At 37.7% G+C, this 15,968-nt stretch overlaps 1 protein-coding gene across 1 annotated transcript in view; it reads right to left on the reverse strand.

The window, feature by feature from the left end:
- Positions 1-15,968, reverse strand: part of Vps13D (vacuolar protein sorting 13D) — an 866,734-nt gene that overhangs the window by 89,285 nt on the left and 761,481 nt on the right. The window contains 2 exon segments of the mRNA XM_068226303.1: positions 116-421; positions 10,001-10,099. Coding sequence (XP_068082404.1) covers positions 116-421; positions 10,001-10,099 — 405 coding nt within the window.

The following is a 15,968-nucleotide window of genomic DNA, read 5'->3' on the forward strand; positions in this document are numbered from 1 at the left end:
ACATTTGTACTCTTGACTTAAATGAAAGATACATTGATTGATACATAATCATAATCAGTTAGAAACTTGTTATTTATATGAAGTGAGTGTGCTATACTTGAACATTTTATCTCACCTTAAATATTTCCACATTATCATTTGGACTAGCCAACTTCTCAGCAATTAATTCCAAAGCAGGAGTTACGCCATTATCATCCTCATCTCTTCTAGTTGGAGGACATACGCTAACAATGACTGGACACTGGGCCTCAAACAGCTGGTTGTCGACTTGGATGTCTTTGACTTTAATCATCAGAATCTGTTGATTACTTGATTTGGATCCTTCAACACTGATATCAATCAGATGAGCATAAAGCAATTCTTCTGGAGGACTCCGTGACACTAAGCTGATGCCTACACCTGCAGGTAGATTTAGCCGCACCTGTAACAAAGTAAATATTTGCTAAACAACATTCATAATTGCTTTATATACCAAATCATTCAAAAATGTACATCAGTTATAATATCTCTACATATTCTCCACTTCTAGGTCTTAAGTGAGGCTGGATGTCAAGAGGTTTACATGAGAGGACTATGTTATGAAGTACTGTATTTCTCTCAATCGTGTGTATAGTACAATAAAAGAAATTTAACTTTGCTTGCTGCTGTCTTGTACTTGTCACCACTGTCTTACAGTTGCAAAGACATTAAGTTTCTTTTTTTACAATATTGTTTTATGTCGCACCAACACAGGTAGGCCTTATGGCGATGATAGGATAGGAAAAACCTAGGAGTGGGAAAAAGTGGTCATGGCTTTATTTAAGGTACAGCTCCAGCATTTGCCTGGTGTGAAAATGGGAAACCACGGAAAACCATCTTCAGGACTGCCGACTATGGGGTTCGAACCCAATATCTCCTGGATGCAAGCTCACAGCTGCGTGCCCCTAACCGCATGGCCAACTCATCCAGTAAAGACATTAACAACTGATAGCTAGTGACAAACAAAGTACAAAATAGTAAATGTAGCAAGCAGGATTAGGACACAGTTGCATTACTCAGTTGGGTCATAGGCTAAAAAAACCGAACTCCCATGACACAACAGCCCCAAAGTAGCCTTCACCTACAAAGCGACCACTGCTCAGCCCACAGGTCTGCAGATTACGAGGTGTTGTGTGGTTGTCATGACAAATCCTCTTGGCCATAATTCTTGGCTTTGTAGATCAGCGCAGCTATCTCACCATCGATGAGCTTCTCAATTGTAATTATGTTGGCCAAGTGGACCTCGAACCAGTCCACAGATCCAGGTAAAAATCCCTGACCTGGCCGGGAACCAAACCCAGTGCCTCCAGGCAAGAGGCAGGAATTCTACCCCTACACAGCGGGGCCAATAGACTCCCAGGCTATACACTGAGATTGGTATGATGGAATATACATAGAGAACAGCGGGTGAACATCACAGTTTGTGATAAACTCTGCAAGATATTCATGAAAACGTACCATACTTATTTGATTGTAAACCAACCCCTGGGAAATAAGAAACAAATATTTAAAAAAGAAATTATTACACAAAGCATAATGAATAAATTTTCCGCCATTTAATTAAGTTAGTCACCGCCATCAAATGATTCAAATTCATTGTCACTTATTTCTTTGTCACTGTCTTTGTACAGAGCATTGTATTCCATGCTGCCAAGCACATTCAAAACCAAACACTTTTTAAACGCACATCCAATGACTTATCATTAGGGAGCACTACTACTACTACTACTACTACTACTACTACTACTACTACTACTACTACTACTACTACTACTACTACTACTACTACTACTACTACTACTACTACTACTACTACTACTACTACTACTACTACTACTACTACTACTACTACTACTACTACTACTACTACTACTACTACTACTACTACTACTACTACTACTACTACTACTACTACTACTACTACTACTACTACTACTACTACTACTACTACTACTACTACTACTACTACTACTACTACTACTACTACTACTACTACTACTACTACTACTACTACTACTACTACTACTACTACTACTACTACTACTACTACTACTACTACTACTACTACTACTACTACTACTACTACTACTACTACTACTACTACTACTACTACTACTACTACTACTACTTGTACAGGAGTACACCAACTCCATACATTCAAACTTTGCGCCTTTTAGAAAGACATCTGTCATACGAACAGTGAACCTTCTAGTGGAAGCTGCTGTCGATTTATGTGCTCCCTCTGATGAGAGGATGGACAATTAATTTTCAAGAGAAATTTTGTAGTCATAAGTTGGTAAAACAGAATTGTTTGTAGATTGTTTTTGGAGTTCTAAGGTTATCAGCACGTCTATCTCTTCCCACCAATCAGGAATGTTTGAAATTTATGTAATCAACCAATGGAATTTGTGCGTGTGTAAAGTGCTTCGGCCCAGAGAATTCTGGAACCTTCCTCTCCGCTTTAAAAGCTGGGACCTTACGGGCTATGTTGTCTTTTCGATTGCTCCGGTCCAGCAGTAGAGTGTGTTCATAGAGGAGGCAGGGGACTCGTCCATCTCCAGAAGGGCCACCAGTTCAAGGTAATAGCAGACATCTTTTAATCATGCAGTAGTCTCACAAAGCTAACTCGAGGGGAAAGTTTCAAAATTCTTTCTTAATGTAATCTTTCAATGTAAATTTTCAAACTGGTCTAAGACCTTAGTCTAACTTAGGGAATAAAGAGTGTGAACCCTCTAGTATTCCCCTTCAATTTAGTATTGAGGTGACTATGATTTCGTAAACTTTAAAATTTTCCTTTTGTAATTTAAAACTTTCTCTCTATTAGTCACCTCCATAGTATAGGCTTAGCCCCTGTCACTTCGAGCCATAAGCCCATCTATGGTTTTAAGTATTCTCTAGTGAATTTCAAAGGAGTGCAAGTGTTCGCCTCCTAACACTTTGGTTTATGGACAAAATATATAAACTTTCCCTTTTCACTAAGGCCAGGTAGAATGGGCACTTATTGCCTCTGTTAACTATTCTTATTTTATTTTCCTATTTAAATGTAACGTAGACTCTTGAGTGGCTAAGAGAGTGGCTACAGTTTGCTTTTTGTAAAAATTAGGTTGTACCTTGGAGAGACTTGAATCTTGTAAATTTTGGAGAGTAGTCTCCTAATTAATTGTGTGGAGCAAGGCGCTCTTTCTAATGTTGTCAATTTTGGAGTCCAGTCTCCTGACTTGTAATTGATTGGAGCAGCAGTGCTCTTGATAATAGTGTATCGTTTGAGCTACCTAACTCAATTCTTAAAAATCATTATGTCTAATGTACCTGATTTGAATAACTATTTGAATAAGAGCTGAAGTGCTTCCTTTCTGACTGTCCAACTGTTATTTGTTTAACAAAAGTTAAAATTTTGAAGAAAAAAAAAAAAAAGGAAAGAAATAAGATTTCAAATTTTAGTTTTAAATTATACTTTGATCATTTCTCTGTCCACCCATTCATGCCTGCACGTTTTTACACCTCTGCATTCCACAGAATCCTCGGAACAATAATAACAATGATATTATTGGCTTAACGTCCCTAACTACGTTTACAGTTTTTGGAGACACCGAGGTACCGGAATTTATTCCAGCAAGAGTTCTTTTATGAGCCAGTAAATCTACCAACACGAGGCTGACATATTTGAGCAATGTCAAATACCACCGGACTGACCCAAGGCTGAACCTGCCTAGTTGGGGTCAGAAGGCCAGCGCCTCAACCGCCTGAGCCACTCAGCCCGGCTAAATAAGTATAAAGTATATGGTGCTGAAGGCAAATGGATGTCTGTGTGTGGAAAAGTACAGTACGGTATATACATTGTTGACGTACCAGAGTAAATGTTATGGTATTTACCAAAGAAAAGTAATGTTTTGTTTAAATATGGCAAAAACAACCTACCATCTTTGAATAATCTGTACCAGTTTGTACTCACCAATCACATGCTGGAATATTAGTTGCTAGAAGTAGTCTCAGAATTGCAGTGAACAACAAAGGTTATCTGTAAATCGACCATCACAAATGCATTTTCGACTACCTCTAAAAACGCATTATACTGCAAAAACTATCACTGCACATCACAGGATGTCAGGCGTGCATAGTTAAAGAGAGGAATGTTACCAATACTAACGCCATCAATTTCATCAACATGAGCATCCTCCAGTAGTTCAGCAACTTCACACATTTTTAAAAACCTTTGTTTTTCTAATTTCAAATGTTTCTAATTTTCCTAATTTTGATATTAGGCCTTTAAGAGACCATGTACCTGCGAGGTCAATTTTGAGAGTGAACCTGGTTTATTTTCAACAGCAGATACTTCCTTCCCTGTTCTGGTGAACAGGTTAGTGGGTTTTTTTTCATGTATGTCTACGGCTTTACACAAGAAACTTAAATTTGCAGAAATATATGCCAAATCATTTATCAAAGAGCTGTCTTTCAGTTACTCTTCAAGAATTCCAATTGACAACCTGTCGTTATTATCAAGAACATTCACAATGGATGCAAAACTTTTGAAATTTGTCTGCATAGTATACCACAGTGCTAAGCCAGGTATCCCACCATATGGCAACAGGCAGAGGAAGAAGTGCAACACCTGGGTCTTTATCTTTAAAAAGATTGATTCTTGAAGGTAAATTTTGCAGAGACTTTAGGATACTTTTTTTTTTTTTTGCTAGTGGTTTAATGACACAGTAACACAATGAAGATTTTCGGCGATGGAAGGATGGGGAAGGGCTAGGATTGGGAAGGCAATGGTTGTGGCCTTAATTAAGGTACAGCAACAGGATTTGTCTGGTGTGAAAAAATAAAAAGGAAACCACAGAAAACCATCTTCAGTGCTGCCGATGGTGGGATTCGAACCCACCATCTCCCAAATGCAAGTTCATAGCTCCGCGACCCTAACTGCATGGCCAATTCGCTCGGCTTTTAGGATACTGAGCCCATGCAGTTTTCATAACCTGTGTAGAGCATGAACAATGCAAGTTACTTGTAACATTTTTGGAAAGCTTGCAGAAAGAACTTCGGCTGCTTCTCTCGCAAGCTCCACTATCACTAAGTAGAAACAACACACTGTTGTATTTTGCACCTTTTATCTAAGGTAAGTGCATGCCTTCATTACACAATCCAACAACAGTGGCATAATTTGCAGCAGGCATTTCTTTCCACGCTAGTAAATAGGGATGTTAACAAGCAGTTTTGTCATTCAACACATCAAATACAACATTTCTTACTTTTCTGCCTCTTGAGTAATTGGTTTCAACAATGCTCACGCACAGTTTTTCGCTATCACATACTGCCCAAATTCTTTGTGAAGTTTCTTCGTAACATTTTGGGAGATAATTTTTCCTTGATGTGGATTTGTCTGGAAACTCAAAATTAATGTACGTCATTTTTAGGAAATTTCTCTGTCTCCGATTATTTATTTTACCAAGAGGTTGTTATTATTATTTGTTTTACGTTGCATCAACACAGATAGGTCTTATGGTGACGATGGGACAGGATAGGCCTAGGAGTGGGAAGGAAGCAGCCGTGGCCTAAATTAAGGTAAAGCCCCAGCATTTGCCTGGTGTGAAAATAGGAAAACACGGAAAACCATCTTCAGATCTTCAGGGCTGCCGACAGTGGGGTTCAAACCCACTATCTTCCGAATACTGGATACTGGCCGCAATTAAGCGACTGCAACTATCGAGCTTGGTAGGGATGCTCTTTGTGTTATGTTAAGAACAATGGTGCAATTGGATTGGCAGAGAAAATTTTTCTTTTTGAGAAGATGAGGTTACTTTGTTATTTTTGGGCACACAATTCAACTTGTGAAAATTTGAATTTATAATTCCACCTTTACAATACTGTAATTGTCTTTGTTAAAGAGACTACATTAGGTTATCCTCGTGATACATGTTTCGTCCTCTTATGGGGCATCTTCAGTCACAAATGCAAAACATTAAAAATAAGGTGAGGACACGCTGAAATAAGTAAATAATAAGTCTTTGTATCCTGTTACGCGGCGTGATGGCGTCTTGTCAATCTTCAATATTAAAATGGTGCGGCATGAACATAATATGAAGTATGAAGTGCAGTTAAAATCACAGATTAAATTGTTGTTAAACACAATGAATTGTCCAATTATAAAACAACGTGAGTGGCTGTGCAAATAAAATTATATATGTACTGTACATAAAACAGTGTGATGCTAATGCCACATTAAAATAGCTTTCTTAATTAGAAGGTGGAGTTATACTGATGATGCAAGTTGAACTTTATTATGTGTTGACAATATGGGACTAAAAAAAGAAAAAAGATGAATGAACTAAAGAACAAATTCAATTAAAATGTGAACTAAGTGCCCATCCAGTCACTCACCTCCTTGCCCGTACTCCGTCGACCACTCCATCTCACGTGCTAAAGCTAACTGAGTGACGTCCTCGAAGGTCGTTGAGGACTGACTGTGAGGGAAGTTTGATGCAAGGGGAGAGGCGTAAGGTAAAGTATTACTCACACGCCTTCGTGAAAATAATTTATTGATTAACTCCTCGAAAAGTATATTGATTTCCTCCGATATCTCATTAAGATTATAAATCGGGTTGCATTTTTTATCAATATTCATAAAAATGTTTTCTATAATATTCAATAGATTTCCTTTCTTACATAAATGGAGAATTTGAAGTCTTCTTGTATGCCTGTGAATGTATGATTGGTATCGTCCATATGAGAACTGAATGCTGAGAATCTGCCATACTTTGACGCATTAACATGTTCATTATGCCTTAAGTTAAAATTTTTTTTTTTGCTAGGGGCTTTACGTCGCACCAACACAGATAGGTCTTATGGCAATGATGGGATAGGAAAGGCCTAGGAGTTGGAAGGAAGCGGCCGTGGCCTTAATTAAGGTACAGCCCCAGCATTTGCCTGGTGTGAAAATGGGAAACCACGGAAAACCATTTTCAGGGCTGCCGATAGTGGGATTCAAACCTACGATCTCCTGGATGCAAGCTCACAGCCGCGCGCCTCTACGCGCACGGCCAACTCACCCAGTTTATGTTAAAATCGCGGCCTGTCTGTCCTATATAACTGGCGGAACACTGCTGGCACTTTAATTTGTAAACACCTGATTTCTGAAATTTGCTATTGCCGTTATTGATAGTGTGCTGATTAAAGAAAAGATGAGCGTTGTTATTGGTTGTTTTAAAAGAAACTTTCATATCAAGTTTCTTGAAAACATTCGTGATTTCGTATATTTTACTGTGACTATAGGTGAAAAGGGCATAACTATCTTTCTTTCTTTCTGGTATCCTTGGTTAATGTGGAAAATGATTTCTTCTCAAATTGCTAATAATTTTATCCACAAATTGCCTGTTGAACCCATTGATTTTTGCTATAAAATAAATAGTATCCAATTCATTTTTACGATCTACTTCTGACATGGGTATATTATAAGCTCTGTAAATCATACTGTAAAAGGAGGCCCTCTTATGTGCAGCCAGGTGTATGGAATTTTGTCTAATTACGTTTGCCGTTTGAGTGGGTTTCCTGAATATTTTAAACCTAAGTTTATTAGAGTCATTAATAATTGTAATGTCAAGAAAATTTAATGCTTTATTATTTTCACTTTTGAAAGAAAATTTAATCTAGGAATCCATATTGTTTAATTGTTCTAATACCTCCTCTCCAGTAGTAACGCTATGATCAATTATTGTAAACGTATCATCTACGTATCTCAACCAGCTTATTATTCCTTTAACATTGTTGATTTTATTATTTTCAAGAAAATCCATATAAATTTCCACCATAATTCCCGAAGCTGGGGCCCCCATAGGAAGACCCTCTTGTTTATATATTTGGCCTTAAAGGTAAAGTAATTATTAGCGGTGACAAACTCCACAAATTCAAATTTTCACATTCCACATTCCACCCTTACAATACAATAGTCATTTTAATAAAGAGAATTACAGTATTGTAAAGGTGGAATTATAAATTCAAATTTTCACAAGTTGATACTTTGATAATACGGGCTTTAATATGAAATTTATAACGTGCAGTGCAATTCAAATTGACGAACTCAGCGTATTTGCTATGCCAGAGCACAAGTCATTGCCGTGCTTCAGGGAAGAGAAGGGGAGGAGCGGAAGTGGGGTGTGTGATGGAGACAGAGATAATGCTCCACGCATATGCACAAGTTTTCTCATTGGACTCGCACAGAATTGTCCTTGTTTCTCACAAGCAATAGGCACAGTTCGTTTATTAAGCAGCCACAACTGCACATGCAGTGCAAGAACACACTCTAATTAAGACACACTTGTCAGTCAAGGAATGCCCCAGATCATTTCTCCTCTTGTCTGTTGGTCACAGCAAGTTTCTTCATTATTTAACATGTTTCTTTTCCCAGCAGTTTAACGACACACTAATATTCAGATGGTGGGATGGGAAAAGGAAGGTGTCAGCTGTAGCCTCAACTTAGGTTGTATAACCTCAGCATTTGACAGGTGTGAAAATGGCAAAACCACTGAAAACATCCTTAAGGGCTGCTGATGGTGGGGCTCAAAAACATAAGCTTCCAGTTACACGATCTATCCCTTGGAGCCAACTTGTTCAGTGGAGTGATCTCTACTACACTGTACAGAATCTACTATAAAAAAGGGATATACAAATAAAAGCTCAGTAACAGAGAATGCTAAAAATCAAATACAGGTAGTAGAAATTAAATTTATGAGCAGTCTGTACAGACAACAAGGAGAAATAGACTGAGAAATAACATAGTGAAAAAATTAAAGGTGGAAAAGGTGAGTGATAAAATGGAGAAAAATAAACCAAGATGATTTGAACGTATTAACACATTAGCTGCCATGGAGGTCTGATTGGACTGCCAGTATACGTATTTACTAATACCTGCGCCTGAGCGACCAGACCGAAAACAGCAGGTTGCTAGGTAATGTGAAATGGCACTCATACTAACTGCATGCATTCTATCGCGGAAAAATGAACCACGGTATCTCAAGGGACTCTTCAGTAATCTGATGACATAACACTGTCACCCAATTCGGTTGGTTATGCAGCATAAAATACTTTCAAGACATGTGTGATATTACTGTGTGATTGGGTCAGCATATGATTTTACGTAGTAATGACAAAGGTGAAATTCATCATTCGAACAAATTATTTGACATTCGAATGTATTTCAGTAGGGAGATGTGAGATGGATGGTGAAGGGGCCAGTTTCCTGTAGAAGGCCCGTTGGCCAGGTGAGAGCCCGTGTTCAGCGGCCTAAGAAATTTTCATTGGTGGCAAGTCAGTAGGCCAATGGAGCAAACCAAGTCTGTGTCCTGCAGGCCACATCCATCGGAGGCGGGCTACAACGTTCAGTTTCGGCTCTCAAGCCAGCCAGCTTCCTGGTTGCATCAAAGTAATCATTCATTTTCATAGACACTAACACGCAATAGACTTTGGCATAGTGAAAGTAGCAAACAATGTGGCTTGAAGTTCTTGTGCCAAATCTCCTGTGAAATGCTAAACAATGGCCAGTGCCCGATTGGGTCGGCAATTTCATTTCAGGTGCTTTTAATTACCAAAAGTAAATGTGCCGACCTCATTGGGACCACAGTCGTGACCCACTGAAATTATTATTTTTGCCTTGTTTATGGTTTATTACCAGTACACATGCACAATAAAATAGGAAATAAAGAGAAACTGTGCTTCATTCAAAATGGCACTTAAGTGGGGGGTCGCCAAATGCAGCGTGGCAGCTAACATGTTAAACAGATAAATGAATAAAGAATGTCAAAACAAACTATGGAATTACAAATAAAAGGGGAGACTGAAAGGACAGACCTGGTTAGGAGAGCATAAACCAGTGGGACCTGGGCTGGAACATGGTGGTAGATGAGGAGGTGGGGAATATGGAGCAATATGAGCCCTGGTTAAAGGTGAAGACAATGACAGCAAGAAAGACCCTAATTCTGAACCAATTTCTCACCTGAAGTTCTCTAGGATCTGCTGGTGCTGGTTGTGATATGATGGTTCGTGGAGACATAGGTACAGGCCACTCTTGCTCCTCTGTCAAACTATGGGGCCACTGAAAGAATTACATTATGATTATTAAATATTTAGTATACAATTTATATATTCATTACATCCTTGGGTGATTAAATATCAATTAATAGAAAAGTATTCCTTTAAATAAATACAGAAGATAAAATATTTAAATACAAAAAGAAAATGGTTTCCTCATAGAAGGAAGATTTTATTTTAAAAAAGCAGTGAAGTATTATACAACACAACATGGCACAAAATAAAACCTACAAAATTTGACAACCAAATATTTCTTGCTTAATGTAGAGAGTTATTGATGGTATCTTTAACAGTCCGATCAGTTATGAAAATGAATAAAGAATGTAAAAAAAAAAAAAAAAAAAAAAACTATGGAATTACAAATAAAAGGAGAGACTGAAAAGATAGACCTGGTTAGGAGAGCATAAACCAGTAGGACCTGGGCTGGAACATGGTGGTAGATGAGGAGTGGGGGGGGGGGAATATGGAGTGCTTCCAGAAGACTTATTTTGATAATACATGGGTGTTAGTTGGAGTGGCAAAGCTAGCATGACAACAGAAGGCAAACTTTATCAAGAAGAATTAACCCTGCAGCACTGGTGCTCTACGTTGTGACTTGAGTGCTAGTGCCTAGTCTCACAGATCCATGTATATTTTTTATAATATTAATTTAATTATAAGCAAAAAACAGTTTTACTTATTTTATAGTTTAAGTGGTTTATAAATAACAGAAAAAATTATAAATCGAACACTTGTGCTACATTTTACAGATGCACTTAAAATTCTAAGAGATACCGTAAAAATGTGTAATAATAATAATAATAATAATAATAATAATAATAATAATAATAATAATAATAATAATAATAATAATAATTTCATGTGGCTATTTCTAGCTGAGTGCAGCCCTTGTAAGGCATACCCTCCGATGAGGGTGGGCGACATCTACCATGTGTAGGTAACTGCGTGTTATTGTGGTGGAAGATCGTGTTATGTGTGGTGTGTGAGTTACAGGGATGGTGGGGACAGCACAAACACCCAGCCCCCGGGCCATTGGAATTAACTAATGAAGGTTAAAATCCCCGATCTGGCCGGGAATCGAACCGGGGACCCTCTGAACCGAAGGCCAGTACGCTGATCATTCAGCCAACGAGTCGGACAAAAAATGTGTAATGGTAGTATATTTATTGCATAACAAAAAATATTACTGTCTAGAGTTTGAAATTATTTGATATTAAATTATATTCTAAAATAGCAAAACGCCAAATGCAAAATATTTCCTTAAAAAATATTCACTCTGGGCGTGAAATTCTATGACTGAATTTGCTGTTCATAAACTGTTCATAAACTGTTCCAAAACTGGACACTCCTAGCATGAAAATTCAGCACGACTTAAGACTTAAAACCTTTTACGAAATTTGCTAGTCTTACTCTCTATTCCGCACATGAATCACGTTCTCTTTCTCTTACTTGTCTGATTCGTCAGGGTTTGATTCTAAAAGACTTTCACAGTCTTCTTTCAGTAACACTGTTGCTGACCGTTTCGTGTCACATTTGTACAGTGTGTCCCACTCCCAGTGGAGCCGGCATTCGACATGCACAAACACGCTCCGAGCGATGTATTCATAACCTCATGCTGACTCACTGCGTAGCCATGAGGCAATCAGTTGCTAGAATTTGTGTGTTGTGGGAAGCGATGAAGTGATACGTTTGTTGCAAGAGCATGTATGGCTGAATTACAGTAGGATTAATTAGATGAATTACATTATTACACTGTTAAAATGTCAGTGAAATTCACACTTGAACAAAGAGTTTTCATGTATGACACATATGTAACAACCGAGTAATGTAGAGAGTTGCATAGGCGATTTCAGGAGAGATTTCCTGGGGTTTCAGTTCCAGGTAGAGGAACAGTTAGGTGTCTCGTGAATAAATGAAGAAAAACAGCATCACTTAATGCTGGAATTCATAAATAACCACAGTGGTTAGGACAATTACACAACAAGAACTTATGCATGTGAAAAGCAATTTCATTAGAAGATGCCAAGAATGTTTAAATGCTGAAGGACACCACTTTCAATACAGCCAGTAAAAAGAAGGTTAGTACTTATGACAAAGGCTGTTGGGTTTACGATAAAGGCATTGGGTGCATAATTAAGCAATAATTGTAATAATATCAGTAACAGAATATGCAGAAGGTTATGAAATATCACTTGGAACATGCATGTTGTCTCCCACTCCGCTGGGAGTGGGATACACTATATTATTTCTACATTACAGACCTCGGCAATCTCTCACAACTGCTCAAAATATATCCATCTTGACATTCATCTGTATCAGATGTGCCAACTATTATGGATTGTCCGTAATTATAACGGATTTCACTTTACGATTCCGGTATTACGGTCAAAGGGGAAATTATTGCGGAAAAGCGACATCATCATGAAAAGACGAAAAAGTAAAGAAGGAAATATCTTCCATATTACTCCACAACCCTCCCTGTTTCAATACTTATGAGTTGGCAATGATACATATTCGATCGTCACTTCATTTTATTATGCATAAGTGTTGTGAAATTCATTGTGAATGAAGGAGCTCTACCCTGCACTTTTCCACTATAAAACCTTAAGTAATGTTGTATCTGCAGTATTAATTGTACTCGACAGTAATTCTTCCTCAGAAAGACTTTTCAGTGTTGATAGAAAAAATCAGACAAAATTCAGGCTTATTTTAAAGCACATCTACACTGAAATCGCATATGGTTCACAACTGTTAATAAACTTAACCATGATAGGTTAATATTGTGTTTGGTCCGTATTGACTGGTCTGAAAATATAATATAACTATTTATAATAGTTTATTTAAATCCGCCTTGATCAATACACTCATTAAATGAAAGAAACATTATTAATTAAACCATACATGTTTCGGGAAATCTCAACCATTCCCTTCATCAGTGGTTAGATAAATCTGTTAAACAAATTCTTTGCCTGTCTGGCATACTCACTGTTAATAAACTTAACCATGATAGGTTAATATTGTGTTTGGTCCGTATTGACTGGTCTGAATGTATAATATAACTATTTATAATAGTTTATTTAAATCCGCCTTGATCAATACACTCGTTAAATGAAAGAAACATTATTAATTAAACCATACATGTTTCGGGAAATCTCAACCATTCCCTTCATCAGTGGTTAGATAAATCTGTTAAACAATTTCTTTGCCAATTTCTTTACACTGAAAAGCAGTTGCTAGGTGTGAAACAAACTACAAAAATGTTTTATCACTGAACCAGCAGGTGATGTGTAAATTTTATTGTGTTCTATTATATATTTTAGAGTAAACTGCTGTCGGGAAGGGTAAAGCAGGGTTTCAATATCAGGAAGGGAGGTGCATGCTTTGGAATTGACTCAAAAATTTTCTGATGGGCAGGGGGTGATTAATGATAACCCACTTCATAGGTTGGCACTTACGCTGTATTATGCAACCATCCAGAACCTGGTCTACAAGACTGAGAATTTTTCACAGACAATTTTTACCTATGGTTCACAGACAGATGGTTCTTTGGTGATAAGTCAAGGAGGGGGAGAAGTTGGTTACAAGTGCAAGAATATGTAAGATACAATAATTGTAGGGAAGGATGAAACACAAGAAGGAAATATTTCGAATTTAACATGTTCCCTGCCTATATTAAAATTTCTGAAGATGTCCAAGTCCACGGGCCGCATTCAGATACTCAGCCCTGTGCGCTATACCACTGATCGCTATTTTGTTGAAAATCTTATGTTATAATGAAAGATATTACAGTAATTACTGTTTGGGCCATGTTATAAATTGGGAAAAAACAACATTCAGCCTTATTAATGCTTGTTTTTTTTTTTTTTTTTTTTTTTTTTTTTTTTTTTTTTTTTTTCCCACTCTGTACAATAATTTAACCCCTGCCCACCATCAACTGTTTGGTCCACTTACATGTCTTTATACTTGTCAAAGCAACCAACCAAGAAAATCCCTGGCAAATCTGGACAGCCAGAACAGAAAAATTTTGATTGTTTTTTACTTCCTATAAAGCTTTTTACTTCCTGTAAAGCAGACCCTGCACTTCTGGAGTTTGGTTCCTCCTTTGGAGCCTCGCTCATCGTTTTTCACCAACCGATGTAAGTTGTTCTTTCTTACAGGAGTGCGGACTAGCTGTGCTCAATGGGGTGGCAGAAGCGATTCCACTATTTGTAGGCAAGAGTTGTATAAAACCATTTTTGGATTTCCAAGCCTGGTATTGTGTATGTTGTATAAGTGGAAAGCATTGATGATCATCAATTGAATGATGTGGACAATTTTTTTTTTTTTTTGTACCAGCGAAGGGCACCTATTCTTTCGAAAAGATAGTACTCCCTGAGTTGGTCACACCGATCAGTTCCTTTCATGTGTGCATTATATTGCACTGCTGGCAAGGTTTTTTCTTTTTCTTTGGTCCCTTTTATTTGTGATGGTGACCACTGTGTTCTTAAATTGTGAGGAAATGTATTGTACCACTCGCTTGTCCCTCCATTTGCCCACCATAATTCCCTCAGCGTACTGGGCAATGGTTCCACCTTTAGACAGTGTTGCCGTCTTCGCAATTGGAGGGTTGTGCTTCCGGTCGGCTTGCATCGTTCCTGTACTGTATGTGTTTTTTAGCAGCAGTTTAGATGCTAGGGCAAAACTATTATAATAATTTAACGTATTCACAAAGACGCACACATGCGGTGCTGTCAGCTACGTACACTATTTTATTTACAGATTATATTTACATCTTCTACAAACACACACTAATAAGCTGCCATCATAAACAAAATACTACTACGAAGTCCGGCTCTATGGCTAAATGGTTAGCGTGCTGGCCTTTGGTCACAGGGGTCCCGGGTTTGATTCCCGGCAGGGTCGGGAATTTTAACCATAATTGGTTCATTTCTCTGGCACGGGGGCTGGGTGTATGCGTTGTCTTCATCATCATTTCATCCTCATCACAACGCGCAGGTCGCCTACAGGTGTCAAATAAAAAAACACCTGCATTTGGCGAGCCAAACCTTTCCTCGGTCACTTCCGGCACTAAAAGCCATACGCCATTTCATTTTATTACTATGAAGAATCAGAAGAAGACTGCAACAGATACATGTCAACTACCAACCAAACAAAACCAATTCACATACTTGACTTCAAACACTCTGTTAACACGACTTCCACACAGGTCTCATCAAAACAACTCCACTCTATCCTCAAGACTGCCTCTTTGTATACGCTGCCAGGCCCAGGTTTCTAGAAGTATATGACATAACACATTTTTTTGTAAATTCGAGAATTACCGTCGGCTTGGATTCAGTACAAGATTTAAAAATTCACATTTATTGCAAATGCGATTTTTTCACGTCCCTACGGTTGATGCATTTTATTATCATAATGTTTAATATCGTACATTTGTTGTCTCCATAATATTATTATTAATATTATTATTATTATTTGTTAGGTAAGTTGACAAGTAAAACAATCAATGTAATTGGATAGTTTTTATCACGTTTTAAACTTACTTCTCTAAAAAAATTACCTATATTAGTCCGAGTCACGAGAGATTAAACGATGCCTTTGTTAAGGATCTTGCCTGCTATATTTATAGCAACAACCGGGGGTCTTGTATGCGAGAATTATTGTTTTCATTTTCTTCGTCTCAAAAACCCAGGGGGTCTAATACTGTACATGACTAAATACGGTACATCTCATAATTTTAATTCAATTATCCAAGTTTTATGTTTACAGCAGCTGATGATGTCCGAAGCACCTAATATGAATCAATGAAAACATTAGTGTATTCTCGTGTTGTCTGCTAGATAATACCAAGGTACAAATCCAGGCAAGTCAGA

This window comes from Anabrus simplex, chromosome 2 (genome assembly GCF_040414725.1).
Source record: "Anabrus simplex isolate iqAnaSimp1 chromosome 2, ASM4041472v1, whole genome shotgun sequence".
Classification (NCBI taxonomy): Eukaryota; Metazoa; Arthropoda; class Insecta; order Orthoptera; family Tettigoniidae; genus Anabrus; species Anabrus simplex.